This window comes from Chironomus tepperi, unplaced genomic scaffold (assembly GCF_022539635.2).
Source record: "Chironomus tepperi strain 1889 unplaced genomic scaffold, CSIRO-AGI_Ctep_v1 contig_337, whole genome shotgun sequence".
Lineage (NCBI taxonomy): Eukaryota > Metazoa > Arthropoda > Insecta > Diptera > Chironomidae > Chironomus > Chironomus tepperi.
In genome coordinates this window covers 2,095,086-2,110,829 of record NW_027226459.1, presented here as the reverse complement: position 1 = coordinate 2,110,829, position 15,744 = coordinate 2,095,086, and the positions used below count along the sequence as shown (strand labels likewise).

The 15,744-nt window shown below is 30.4% G+C and overlaps 1 protein-coding gene across 1 annotated transcript; it reads right to left on the bottom strand.

The window, feature by feature from the left end:
- Positions 1-5,832: 5,832 nt before the first annotated feature.
- Positions 5,833-15,327, bottom strand: chic (profilin chic). The gene is made up of 3 exons (XM_070644326.1): positions 14,908-15,327; positions 6,829-7,000; positions 5,833-6,270 (listed from the first exon to the last, which is right to left on the bottom strand). The coding sequence occupies exons 1-3, from the start codon at positions 15,016-15,018 to the stop codon at positions 6,173-6,175; spliced, it is 381 nt and encodes a 126-aa protein (XP_070500427.1). The 5' UTR covers positions 15,019-15,327; the 3' UTR covers positions 5,833-6,172.
- Between the last annotated feature and the right edge of the window lie 417 nt (positions 15,328-15,744).

The following is a 15,744-nucleotide window of genomic DNA, read 5'->3' as shown; positions in this document are numbered from 1 at the left end:
CTCTTAAATTCTTCAAACTTCTATAAATTGCAAGCACGTCTTTAAATAAACATTCCATCTTAATGCCATTATGAGCTTGTACAAGCAAAGTGCATTCCTTTATAGTAAATCATCAAACTATACTTGAAGCTAGCTTTACATAATCCAACGTCACGTTTGCATCATACAGACATAAAAAATTTTGTGTATTTGATCAATAAACTTTGAGCACGTACATCCTTCAAGCATCAATATTCTTACAACCACAGATGAAAAAATCTCTCATATCCCACAAATCCATACATTTAAGCGATTGCAATTTTTACTGACATAATTTATTTGTTATTTTATTCTCGTCTTTTTTTTGCGGCGATTCCAGTAGAAAAATTATAAATGTTAAAACGAAGCATTATTCTTTATTTTTTATTATTTTTTTTTCATTACATTATTAAGAACATAGAAGATTGGCTTGATATTTCATAATATGATGTCAATTACTCTTAAATGCACTGAATCTTTTACTTTTTATTATTAAATTGATGTTTTTTTTTTCATTTCTCATAAATTTTGGGTTCTGTTAAGGATGATATCAAATATGTCAATGGATGATAATACATGGAACGAATGAGGAGCAAGAGAATGTAAAGAAGCGAATTTAAACTTAGTTTTTTTTTTCATTCTTCATATATAAATACTTAATTAAAAAAGAATATTCTGTGGATGAAGCCTGAAATGAGAGAGAAAAAAGGAGAGAAAAGAAGAAGAAAGCAGTGAGATTAAATGGCAACGGATATTTTGTATAGAACTATATGTTATATAAAGTTAGAATCATGATGACAGCATTGCGAAAAGTTATGTAATAAATGATAAATTTGAGATTTGTGTAACTTTTACGTAATAAAGCAAGATTTACGTAATTACAATACGTACGTAATAAAAATTGTTTGTTTTTACGTAATAAAAACATACGTAATAAATACGTGACGATAGAATTTTGATTCCAAGAACAAAAATAATACCAAAAACAATTGATGCTGAAGACATTGCAATGGACAATAGGATCCAGATCATATTTTGTGTCTCACAAATGATACAAGACCAATATTTAGGTTTTAATTACTTGATTTCAATTAGAATTACGTACGTTTTACGCAACTAAAATTACGTACGTTCTATGCAATTATATTAACGTACGTTTTACGTTAGTAGAAATACGTACGTAATACGTAACTCAAGTTACGTATGTTTTACGCAGAGCTTGAAGTCAACTCGGATTTTGAAAGTCGAGTCAACTACGAGCTTAGTTTTTACTTAACTTGAATTTCTTATGCTTTCCTTAATTTAAATTACATAAATTACATAAATTTAAATTATACGTAAATAAAATTACGTACGTATTATTTAACTACATTTACGACGTATTACGCAACTAAAATTACGTACGTTTTACGCAACTAAGATCAAAAATTTCATTCAAATTTGAATTTCATCATCCATCGCAACCAGCATTAAACTAAAACTCTTCAAATTAATTTTTCTCCCAATGACATCATCATGAAACGTTATGCAGAGCATTATGAGTCATCGTGTGATGAATGAAACTGAATTTTTCGTTGAATCGTTTTAAGATTTAAGCTGAAATTGAAAGCTGTGATGAATAATAAATGACGTCAACGACCGAATTGAAAAATTGAGATTTTTAAGATAGAATTATGAAAATATTGATCTGTGTCCAGCAATTAAAAATCTTTTTATAGAAACATCCAATACAGGAATGAGCAAAAGACATATACAGAATTTTTAATTGTGAGTGGATATGGAAAGTGAATTTTGTGAGCAGCAACAACAACAACAACAATAATGTCGACAGAAGTAGAAGGTCAAATGCGGATATCGCGTGTCATATGAGGAATAGCTTGCTTGTACTTGCCACATGTCGTTCATTGAACCTTTGTGTATATTTTTTACACATCTACGAGAGCGACAAGAGAGGAACAAAAAAAAAAAATGAAAATATTGCCTCCAATCGAGCTAACGATGATGATAACAATGTCATGGATGAATATTTTTAGATGCGACGACTACATATAAATACAACAACAACAAAAATTTTACTCTCCCGCATTCATTTCAATATGCATCCGGCAAATTGCTGTTGCTGTAATTTTTTTGTTCATTTTTCTGTTTCTTGTACTTATCTTATCTCCATTTTATTATATTATGAACTTCAGACTTGCAACACTGACTTTGATATCGCTTCTTTATTTTCCATAATTATTATTGTTGTTGTTGTTGCTTATTGTTTATGTATGGATGTAGATAGACAAAAAAAAGTGATTAAAACCAAATTAAATCATATTTATGTACAAAAATGAAAAGTTGTGGATGTATAAAATTAAATTAACGTAAACTGACAGGGATGAAGATGATTAAAGTGCATTATTTTCTGACTTTTATGTGCCTTTTAAAGGAGAAATTATGATTATGCTTTGTTTATTTTAGAAGAAATGTGTAATTAGATTGTAAAATATTCAATTAGGAAGTTCTTTGGTAATTAGAATTTAGGGTAATGTTTAGTTTGGAAAGATGAATAGACTAATTTAGTTTGGGATTTTAGATGAATTTGAGCAAAATACGTACGTATTATGTTAACTTGGAATATGTATGTTACGTAAACTTAAGAAAAGAAACGCACTTACGATTTACATATCAAATATACGTAATGTGATTATACGTTTACGTAATTGTACGTAACGTAAGTTCAAGCTTACGCATTTCTTCGTAATACAAGTCTACGTATACGTATTTTCACGTAACGTTAGTCTATGTTTACGTAACATAAACTTATACGTTTTACGTATCAAAACGTACATTTAACGTAACTTAAGAACGAACAATGTACGTAACCAAAATTGTGTACGTTTTACGTAACTATAATTGTGAACGTGCTATGACAAAAGTTTGACATAGCGAAATTACGTACGTTCATTTCATAACTAACCAAACGTTCACGTTTTACATAACCAAAATAACGTACGTTTCTCAAAATTACAAATTCGCACGTTTTACGCAACACAATCTTTCTCTTGAATGTTCCAAGCAAACAAAGCATAAAGAACACTCTCATCGATAAAGCAAAAAAAAAAAAAATATTCCGAAAATAGGCAGTCAAATGATCCACGATAAGCCACACCAAAGTCATAAATAATAAAAGTGTGAAGCAGCTCTAAAAATTGTTCACCTCTGTCAAAGATAAAAAAAAAATATTCCTGAAAAAACTGATAAAAAATAGCAAAAACTCAAAAGTGTGTAAAATAAAATTAAGGCATGTGCACTGAAATTTGGACGAAGTGGACAAGAAGACGTCCCGAAACAGGCTAAGAGCATACTGTCATTGTACAGAAATGGCGGCTATGGTACCTTAAAGCGGTCACTTTGCTTTTTAGGGGGTAGAATTAGTCATTAACTAGACAGCAGTGGTAACTGAGTATTTTTTGAGGCACACCGTTCGATGATAAGCCTCGAAATCGCACATGACGTACAATTCATGCACACAGGTTGCCCACCACTGAACTAGACACCAGGGTACTTGAAGTTGACTTGAATTTTGTACATAGTCGAGTCGAATCTAACATACAAAGAGCATGCTTATATAGTACCGTGATGGTATTACTGTACCATGTAGACATGCTCTTTATCTGTTAGGGGACATTTCTATACAAAATCCGAGTCGATTTCGAGTTCTGCTAGACTCTAAATTGCATTTTAACTAGTTATAACGTATTTTTGTCCACTCCAACAGTGCTCATGCCTTGCAAAAATAATAAAAAGAATCAAATAATGTTTTTTTGTGTATTTTTTTTTTATTTTATTTAATTAGAAAAAAAAACCTCTTTTATCTCTCACATTTTCAATCATTCTTGTTTCCGATTGTTCATCGACTTCAAAAAAAAAATTTATTAATATTAATTATATTTTATTTTATATATTTTTATTCATTTCCCGAGTGACACAAATTTCGTACAATGACTCCAATACATCGTAATCTAGACAATATGAAGTCACCGAGAGCAAATAAAATGCCAAAAAAAAAAAAAATTATCGCGGCACGTGCCAGGAAAGTTTTCTTATTCAATTCTGTTGCAGAGCAAGAGACACAAAAATTATTGTAAATAATAAAAAACAATTAAAACGAGTTGTTCCTAATCAACCTTAATTAAAATGCGCGCGAGTGAATTACTTCCGAAAAAAATAATGAAAGATTCATCATGAAATTATTCTTTTTGATGGAGCGATTTGTGGAAAAATGAAGGAATAAGTAAAATTAAGTATGTAGAATCTCCAAGGTAGTCAAGATTGCTTACTTTTCGTATACGAAAATTGATGATGAATTTTTAGGATGAGTGTAAATGACGAGTATTGAGATAATGGAATTTTTAGACAGTCTGCTGAATTTCTGGGCAGGACAAAGCAGTCACTTGGTCATTGATGTTTAAAAGGTTCCATGTCGACACCGTTATGGCTGTTTTTGGGTCATTCTTTAAGGCGAAACATGCAATTTATCGCAGCGTGCCGCTTAATCGAGTGGACAAAAATACGTTAGAACTAGACATTGACTTGCCATCCGCTAACTGTCCACTCGGATTGCAATTAGTACAGCTGTTAATCTAGCTCTTAGAAACCTGAAATCTGCAATATTAACAAAGCAATTGCGATCTAGATGCTTAGCAAAGATATATGTCGTGCTATTGATTTAAAGCTGCTAGAAATTAAGATCACAGTCTTCAGTTTCAGGCATGGACACGATAATTTCAAAATGCATCTAAAACATTAGGATTTAACATCCGTTGTCCATGCCTGGCTTCAGTTATGAAGTCCTGAAAGAAATGCTATTCAACTGAATGGTAATCACAAAGGTAATAATTTCTAAAGATGATCATACATCAAGAGGCTCTCAATATCTTTCAAAAATGTTAAACTTTAAAGACAGAATGACCTCTATGAACTCTAACTTAAGAAATTGGTGAAATGGGTCTTAAGATGGGTTACATTTCGAGTTTCAGGCTCTCAAAGACCTCTTTTACGATGCTTTAACGGATCATGTGAGGATACTCATTGTCTTTTATACTTAAATCAGACAAATTCAATCCAAATCGAATTTACATCCAAATAAGATATAGCAAACCTTAAGACCACAGATCGAAGTCGGCTAGGATTTTGTATGGAAAAGCCGACATGACTTCAAGTAAAATGCTAGAAAATGCAGCCGTGTGTCAAAAATAATTCCAATTTCTCCAGATACACGTCATTTAAATCCACAAAAATTCAATAATATATATGTATATAAAAAAAGGGACGAGAGAGAAGCTTGGTGAATACTTTTTTTGTTGTTTCGCTGATAATTTGTAATCAAACACAGTCAAACAAATAATAATAATATTGTCGGGTTTGTTCGCTTTGATGTGGGGAAACATCATTTATGAGGGTATCAAAATAATTTTGGCCGAGACATTTTTCATTATTTCAAATTTCTTTGTTGTATTTTAACTTACTTAAAAAAATGATTACATAGGAAAAATGTAAAAAAAATGTTTTTTTTTTTATGCGAATTGAAATTCAAATCTTTCATATTTTTGTGTATAGGCATTATTTGTTTATTTGATGGAACCAAGCAAAAAATGCACTTTTTATTCATTAATTCCTACAAAAAATCTCAAATAAAATTTTATTCTTTATTGACTGAAAAAAAAAGACTTTTTTTTTCTCTCAAAAGTTTTGTCAATTATGCGGAAGTGACTTTTTGAATTTCAAATCTCATTTTACAAAGAAAAAAATTATCAAAAAATAATAAAATTGAAGAATTAAAATAATTTTTTTTTTAATAGATTATAAAGACAAAAAAAGGATACAAAAAAATTATGAATCCTAAATTTATTAATGTTGTGTATTGTGTTTTTTTTTTGTTGTGGATAAGATGTATATGTATAATTAATTAAGGATGATTTCCACTGTGCACGAAGGAGACCTCTCCATCACACGATGAACGAAATTAAAAAAAAATTTTACTTTAAAAAAACTGCGAATTTTCTTCTGTAAATTTTGGAGTTGATTTTTTTACTTTTTTCTTTTTTTTTGGGGTGCTGGCTGGGCGGACAATTGCGGTGCTGTTAAATTATGCGCTGATGCCTTACCTCTAATAACCACATGTAATCAAATAGTCTCCAAGTTTCTCAACTACGGAAGCGGCCTGTTGTGGCTGAACCGGCTCTTCATAGATTGCAACAATTACAGCTATATTTCAATATGCGATAAAGGAAGTAGACAAGAAAGAAAAATAAATTAAATTAGGTTAATGTGACATACAAATTGAAATCAGAGTCGGCAAGTCGGTGGATTTACGCCAAAAATAAAGTTTTATAACTTTAATAAAATTATGCACATGATGTTGTATGCTGAATTAATTTAAGTGCTTTTTAGGTCGAGTGGCAACAGAAAATTTATGCTTCAAAGCATTCAAATTCATTTTCATAACCTAGCTCAACTCAAATTATAAATCGTCAAAATATTCTAAAGTAAGAATTCAGGTTGTTGACGACAATAGATTGTATATGCTTATTATAATTTAACAAAATGTTTGATCAAATTTAACGTTCTTTAGAATTTTAAAAAATAACGGTCATATTATTTTTGAGAAATTAAACGTACGTAATGAAAAACGTACGTTCGTACGAAACGTAGACGTAAATCATTCTAATTTAAAGCTAGCTTCTGAGTCTATCAAGCCTATATTATATGAAACTTCGTAAAAATCCACCAATTTGCCACATTATACATCTATAGATCTCATACCTTGTTGTGTCTTCATACAATGAACGCCAGTTTTGCCGAGTTTAGCACGGACGACACGATCTGTTCCAGAGAGGTAAATGTGACGTTGTCCAGCAAGAGTTACTCCGCCCGACGTTAAAATCTCAGTTTTGTCAAATCCTTGTACTAATTTGGCAAGTTCTTCTTTTGTTATCTGCAATTAAGGATGAAAAGGTACAAAAAATTAATAAAATATTAACAATAATTAATCATTAAGCTATGTAATCATTTAACCTTCAAGGTTATTCATGATTAATCTGTTCAGATATTTTACTTCATCCATAAAACCAATGTGAAAAGTAAGAAGACACAAGATGCTCATGATATTTGTGTATAAAATTCCTCACAAATGTTCTCATCTCAAAAATATTTTTTTTATTTTATGAGAATTTGCTCATCTGACGTGCTATATGATGTGTGTGTGGCGTAGGTAAACTTTATTGTGTCACAGTAGGTTAACATTGTAAACAAAAATATAAAGGTATGCTCGTCTATGCATAACTGTAAATTGTACATCGCAAATATATGTCAATTTTTGTGATCTTTTTTGATGGTTTTGTGTGTCATTAAACTTATCTCGTCCGTAAATGTCGTCAAAACTGTGTCATAGACTTGCAAGTCCCTGAAAATCACAATTTCCTTCATAGACGTCATTTTTTGACGATTCCAAAACGTAAATGCACACACAAAATTTTTATTGGGTAATCTATCGAAAGTTATTATCTAATCAAGTGGAAGCACATGGAGCACGTAAGTAAATATAGCAAGTAGAAAATAAGAAGATAAATTTTTTTTCGTTTACGATCGAGTAAAATTTTTTGAAATCAACCATTAAGACACGGCAATTTTTCATGTGCTTACTTCTCTTGTTCATGAAAAAAAAAATGAAAGAATTTAAGGCATTTCATCTTTCCATGGATATAATTGCTAAACATAGATGTAGATAGGTGTGAGGGAGAAAGAGGAAATAAGTATGAGGAATTAATGTCTGTTAGATGCTATAAGGCGCATTTTATTTGCACTTTAAGGTGGGAATGGCTAGGCTGATCACTTAAATAGGAGTTCAGTTGACTGGCACGTGATAGCACTGTCTACACTCTTTTTGACTATATTAGGGAGCAGTTATGACTTTCAGATTTTAAAAAACCAAAATTTAGGATTCTCCTATCCAAAAACTGCCCAAAACCCATTAAAAATCACCAAAATTCATCATCTGGCCAACCAGATTCAGTCAATAACAATCAGTATTTATGTGATTTGACACTTGAGCTCTCGGCATGAATAAAGTTTATTGGCAGCAATAACAATTTCATACTTAAAGTTCAATGTCCTAACCAAAAAAACATCAAGAACACTCAAAACGACGTGCTAAGTACTCAACTATTCACAGGACCATCATAATTACTAGCTTCTATTGAAATTTTAACTACAGCACGTGCTCAGTAAAAATATATTGAATTTCTGTCAGGAATTTTCCAGAGATTATTTATTATACTTATTTACATGCGACACAAGTCGTTTACTATTCAAACTGCATTTTAAATATCAATGTCTTATGACAACAATTCCCTAACATCCACACGACTTGTAATTAATGTGTCGCACATAATATAGACCGGTTTAATAATCAGACGATAAGACAGAACAAGCAAGAACTCTCTTGTTCCATCCAGAATTGCTAATATATTCAGCATCATTTGTCTATGCCGTTTTATAAGTAGCATGTGTGCGAAGACAGTCGTAGATAATCATTACACTGTATTTAAAAATAGCATGCCGCACGTTATTTGAAGATGAAAATGTAAAAATAAGTGTGAAATTTTACTTTTTTTTTTATTTCTTTATTTCCATCTCTTCTCTCGTTTCATAAGACGATGAATGTTCTCAGAACGAATTTTCCCATATTTTAATTTAATTTAAATAGTTTTTTCTTCTCATTCTCCTTCATTTGTTTAATGTAATTCGATTAGCTTATGAAAGAAATGTGTATGCAATTTGTAAGCAATTGCCAACAAATAAAGTAGATTGCATAATTTATCCAACGAATGATATAAAGTGTATATTTCTTCTTTTTAATTTGTATCGTCTTGCTTTGCACGCTTTGTGCCATTTCAGCTCATTAAGAATTGTTTTTCATTTTGTTTGAAATTTATGGTATTTTAACTGCTTTAATAGAAGAATTAATGTTCATTAAATTTCTGATCATAAATTAGAAAACCGTTAGAATTTGAATTCTACAAAGCTATTGAAACTTGAATTCTACAAAGTCGTTTAAATTTGAATTCTACAAAAACGTTTAAATTTGAATTTTACAAAACCGATTCAATTCGAAACAAAGTAGTTAAAATTCGAATTCTAAAAATCTGTTAAAATTCAAAACCTACAAATCTGTTAAATTCTTCCGTTTTAATTGAGAATCATGTGAAATGCGCATCAATCACAAAATTTATAATGACAGTTCTACATTATTCAACTCATTTACACGAGCATTGAAATATGCAAGTTTGTGCACTACAAATGCATAAATAAACGAAGAAACACAAAGAAGATTAATTTGCAACATGAACAAAATGCAAAAAATTCTGTTCCCATGTTTGTAACGTAATAATATCTTTGTTGTACATTTTAGTTTTGCAGCATAACAAAGTATTCGAGAAATTATCAGCAGTTAGTGAGAACATGTGTCTGATATTCAGATACAGAATTTATCAAATATTATGGGAATTGTGTCTTCACAGCAGCTCAGCAAATTGAATTTAATTCTTTAATAAATAATGCAAAGGATAAATGAGTGAAATATGAAGCTGTCATTACTCATTACCGAAATGAGGCATGATTCGGATGATTTCATCGACGTGCAGACTTACACGATTAAGTAATGATTATAACAATGGACTGTTTAATTCTATACGTCTATTTCATGCTGGCTGGCCTATTTGAATGCTTCCAGTTGTGCAAAATAACCGAAACCAATGTGTAAGATCTCTCTCGTACTCGAAATTCTAACGGAACTAAAGAACGAATGAGAAGAAATAGAAACAAAAATTCTTCAATTCCATTTTTGTTACAAATTAGCAATAAATAATAACTTGCCATGATTGAGTTGTAAGTACGAGAAGTAAAAAAACGAGAATTGGCAGTGAATATGAAGTAACTTAAATCTTTCTTATCGTCATTGTACGATTATTTTATTTAATCTGACATCTGTGAAGATTGGATCGACACAATTTTTATAACCAAATAAAGTCATGACGATCCCGAGTCATGTATGCATGTATGTAAAGTTGAAAGTATCTGTAGGTGGAATAATAGAGCGAAGTTTTTCCTTTAATTCGCGTATTGACGGTTCAATCGAATTAAATCTTTAAATCGAGGTTAAAGATCTGTCATGAATTGAAATGAATTTTAGTTTTCGAAGTCGTTAAAATTTCAATTAGTTGTAATTCAAATCTTACAAAACCGTTTGCATTCAAATTCTACAAAACCGTTGGAATTCAAATTTTAAAAATTCGTTAAAGCTCAAAAATATTCGAGATCATTCTGACATATCAAATTATTCAAGTCTAATTAAGTGCGTTAAAAGACTAACGAATTTATGCAAAAATATCATCATGATCACACATTTTTCAATGTGAAGCATATGGTGCTTTTAAAAATGAAAAAATAAAGAAAAGAAATAAAGAACATTAAATATTGAAACTATAAAATTAATTCATTTGCGTCGTCAAACATACAAAGAGGCATGGTTACTCAAATTAATCAAACGAATTTCATTTTTATGAAGTTTGGAGAAAAAAGTTTTATGAAACGTAATAAAAGACAATTTGAAAGCTGAATTTATAGAAATTGACACAATTTAGCAATAACTGGAAATAACTGACAGTCCTCAGCCTGACATTTGTGATCAAAATGTTTAAAAGTTATATCCAATCAAGATACCAAAATGTTTAATGAATCAACTTTTAAGCATGTGAATCGCCGTTCCAGTTCAATGAACTTTGTGGTAATATTGGCGCGAACGTCCATCAAACCCATTTCATTCACTTTTTTTTGTTAATCAAATTAATTTACGTACACACAATTTTATTCATGCTACTGATTTTTACGGACTCTCGTGATTCAAAGAATCAACCCGCACACGCAATTTAGAAGATGTGCATTGTTGCCCCGCTATATATATAATAAAAATGAAATGTATAATATCCGTTAATTGAAATGCATTGGCCTTGACATTAACGCTATTATGCCTCTCTGTGTTTTATTATTTTTCTTATTCTTTTTTTCATTACGGTCCGACAGATGTAGTGGATCTGGCAACATTGTGAGAAAGACAGGAATATACAATTGAATAATTTCATATGTTGTGCATATGTGTTTTCTTTTCATATATTTATATCCCAATGCATATGCATGCTTGAAAGATAATATCTCCATGAAGGAGAATGAGACATTTTGTAAAGACGTGACATACTGATGGACGACTAAGGCGCATATTAAAAATCTGATTTGAATAATAACGGTTAAATTAAATTTGAAATTTCAACGACAGACAGACAAAAATGACACAAAACCATCATAACCGATTGAATTAATGAGAATAAAAACTGCAGTACTTATAGGGAAGCAACAAGATACTTTATACGTGCGAGGATAGACGATACTACATTTTTCCACCGATCATATCGCTAATAAGCAACTCAAGGTCAAGTGTTCGGTTAGCTCATCAGATATTTTTACTATAATTAAACTTTATTTTCGATTTGTCACAACATTTAGACTCAAAGTGAAGAAATAAATATGAAAGGATAAATACATTGCTTGAAAGACATGCTTGTTCAGCATTTTTAACAGCATTTACATTACATGACTCCATCCCTCACATTTAACGACGTCTATAAGTTGAATACATAATGTACAATTTTTTTTATGAAGGACCCACTTGATGATATTTTGTATTATAATTATTTTAGTTATAGTTCCTTTGTTAGAATGTTCATTTCTCAGTTAGTAAATGAGTCATTGTGACTCGAATGTCTAATGTGCATATTTCGTGTCGTCTGTCGATTATTTTTATAAATTATTTATAGAAAATAATACCCAACAATGTACATCAATGTCATTGGTAGTCAGCTTGTCAATAATCAAACCATAAATGCACTTTTTCTCACAGAAGTGTCTCTGTGCATTACCAATCGGATAAATGACTTCATTCGAACGTTTTTACTTTTATGATTGATTCACTTTCATTCACGTTAATTATTTTATTTCTGTATAGTCACTATGAGTGATTGCATAAAATAAAAGTGATACAAAGTCTTCGACACAACAATTTTTTTTAGAAAGTTTTTAGATCTTTTATGAATTATTCGTGATATTTTTATGAAATCGTGATTTTTTTGGTATATGAATTAATTTCTGTTTAATAATTGAAACTTGTTTCATGTCATTTTGGGTTTAATAGTCCTTAGTTCATGTCAATTCAGATAGTAAAAAATTTGAATTTTTAAAGAAGGAATTCAAATTTGATTTCTACAAAACCGGTTGAGATTTGAATTTTACAAACCCGTTAAACATTTAAATATTACAAAACCGGTAAAAATTTCTGTAGAATTTCGAAAGTTTGTTTAAAGCTATTAAGTGCTACTAAGCAGTTTTAAAGATTACAAACACCTTGAGTCACCAGCTTCCAATGAAGCGATTAATACTGCAGTAAATGAGAAGAAAAAGTAGAAATTGCAATTCTGAGAAATGTAACTGGTCTATTTACTACATATTTCAAATGGACAAAACTAAATGTATTTCTCTCATGGATCAAGGCTTTCTAAACTATATGTTTTAAGAGCAACAATTTCAACTTTCCAAAGCAGACATAAAAATCCAGCACAATGGTATAAAGTTTCATGTGTTGCTCTTTTTATTGTATTAAGTGCAATTGAATTTCACCTTTTTCCTTCATATTCTTCCCAAAAAGTAAAATAATATTTATGAGTCAACAGCTCATATAGTAGCTTAAATTACGATAATTGTGTACATTCAACATAAAGAAGAAGCATTAATGAAGTCCCATTCATGCGTAAATAGCTTCTCAAATGTCATTGAAAATTCTCTTTTATCACACATTACAAGCGCCACAAAAATGAACAAGAGGCATACGGTAAAAAAAGTAAAAAAGGGGAGAGATTGGTAAGGATGAATAATGAGTTTAAGATAAAGCATCATTCAATGCCAATGAATAATGCACGAGCAGTGACTCATCGTTAGTTAAGACAGAAATATTTTTTAATGTGTCACGATCATCACAGTTCCATCGCGTGTAAATTTCATTTCTTTTTATGTAAAATATGTCCATCCCCATTATAATGATTGTTATTCACCCAAAAATATAAAAAATAAGAAGGAACATATCGCGTGCTAAAAATAAATACCCCTTTTTATTCGGAAAAATGAATGAAAAAATATTTTGCAGTGAAATTCCATAAATTATGTCGATTCATGGTTCACCTTTTTAGAGGAGATTTTAATTTTTTGAAGTGGATTGACTTTGGCCATGCTTTTGCGGCTGTCTATCAGACATTTAATTAAATTATGACTGTTATATAAAATTTTTAAAATTTATGCTCGAAATTTCCAAACCTTTTCAATATTCAAATATTCAAAAACCGTTATTTCTTTTCTAGAATCCACTAATTTTGAATTTTTTTCAGCCGTTTAATTTTAAAATGTAATTTAATGACTATACCAATGCGCTTTCGTAAGCGCAACATATAGAACGTCTACTCTAAATTTCCCATTACATATATTATTTAGCAAAGCAAAAATGACTAGCCTGTCTGAGTGAGTGAGAAAAGGGTGCTAATGAAGGCAAACGTCTACCGGTTTTTCTCTTCACTTTCAAGTTGGATGGACTGACTTACAAAAAAAAGTATATATAAAAGCGACGACCACATAATTCAGATATGTGAATCACATATGTGTAGGTTGGATGCAGTCCAGAATAATCAGTCGACAATAGCAAGACGTGCCAATGAACTTTTTCGTGTCTCTCATACGGAAGATGCGCATTTGCAAAATAGTTTTGCTTTGCTTTTTTTCGGTTCAGTACATACTACGTACAAGTTCGGAACAATTCATTAATGATTTTTTTTTGCAAGACGAACGACCGAATCACAGTCATTACAATCATCATCACGGTCATTGAAATCAAATTTGCCGGCCGCAATAAGCCGAAAAAGATAATCATCAGCAAAATTCTATTCATTCGAGAGATATCTTTTATTTTTTTTTTTGTGCTTAACTAACTTAAAAGAAGGAACAAAAATTGACGTATTGCGAATGAAACAAAAATCACATTTTTTTGCGAAAAAGTGTTGAAAAGAAGACTTCGATATTCTCCTCTTTCTTTTTTTCACATGTATTATACATTATATATATTCGCTCAATGCTCATTTTATCCAACGCACACAATGAAACACATTTTTACGTCCACAGCAGTCAGATTTTATACTTTTTTTTTTGAGACGCCATCTTGAACCGGCAGAATTTTAACTTTACACAATTTTGCGACATGTTTAAAGACGTTCGATTCATTTTAATTCACTTTTATCATTACTTTTTAATTATATGAATGATTCATGGATGATTTTATCGAGTCTAGTGACTCATAAGCTGATTTTAGGTCATTTATAAGACGTGTCGCCGAAACAGTGTATGAAGAAATTAATTATACAGAGACAAATGCTGCAGATGTACATAAAATTGCACATAAATCCGATTCTTTAGCATTTTTTTATGATTTTTACATCATTTTTGTAGCTTTATCGTGCCTAGATTATTGAAAAATTTGACACACCCAAAAGTGAACAATAAAACGTGGTGATAGAAAATCTATTTGTCGTCTTTTTAGAGCATAAGAACTACATTTAAGTGACTTTTATGCATTGATTATTATGGACGGATGATGAAGCATTTAAAATATCAAGATCCAGACAGAAAAAAGTTAATAAATTTTCGAATTTTCTCGATTGCAATTTTTTTTTCTTTCTTCTTTTTTTTAACACTTACATCAAAGCCTTCAGATTTTGCCCAAACTCCTCCGTCATGTCCAGCGATACAGGCTTTAGAAACGCATTGTGATGCTATTAATTGATTATCTACATAATCTTGCCAACTCATTTTTGCTTGATTTTTTTTGTTGCTTAAATTCCTTGATTAATATGAAATATATTCCTTTTTGCTTTATGTGCTTCTTTGTAACAAGCTTGATTCTTTTTTTGTAACGAATAAATTTATTCCTTAATTTTTATCCTCTTTTGATCAAAAAAACTTTGTTTTCTTTAATTATTTTAACACTTTATGTGTTTTTTACACTCGCGTTAACCCGTTAAAAAAAGGGAAAACTTGGAAAAATGGCACAATCCAACTACTTCTTCTTGGAGATTAAAAAAATTAGGAAAGTATCTCTTCGCTTGCTCGCTCACAGAAAACTAATAAATAGCAAAAAAATTTCACCAAATATCTTTTGAATCTTGCAGGGCATTCAACTAAGCAAATGTTTCTTGCATAATGCGCTTTTGACTTTACTTTTTCTGAATGTCCACGGGATTTCCTTTGATTTCTTGGGCTTTTAGCTCTTTTTTGAATTACTTTATCCTAATTATCAATGGTTACTTTGATTATTTTGTGATTTTCAACGGTAACTTATCTCTGTTTGACGATTAAGCATAGAAAAAATGCGCTTTAGTAACGGAATCATGAATTTCAAAATTGACTTTCATACTTGGTTTGCTCAGTTTTTTATTCAAACTAAAAACGACCGTTAATATTAAACACTTATATTTTAGTTTAAAATTTTATAAATTAGCTGATTCACAAGCTAACTATTAATAATACTGTCTATAA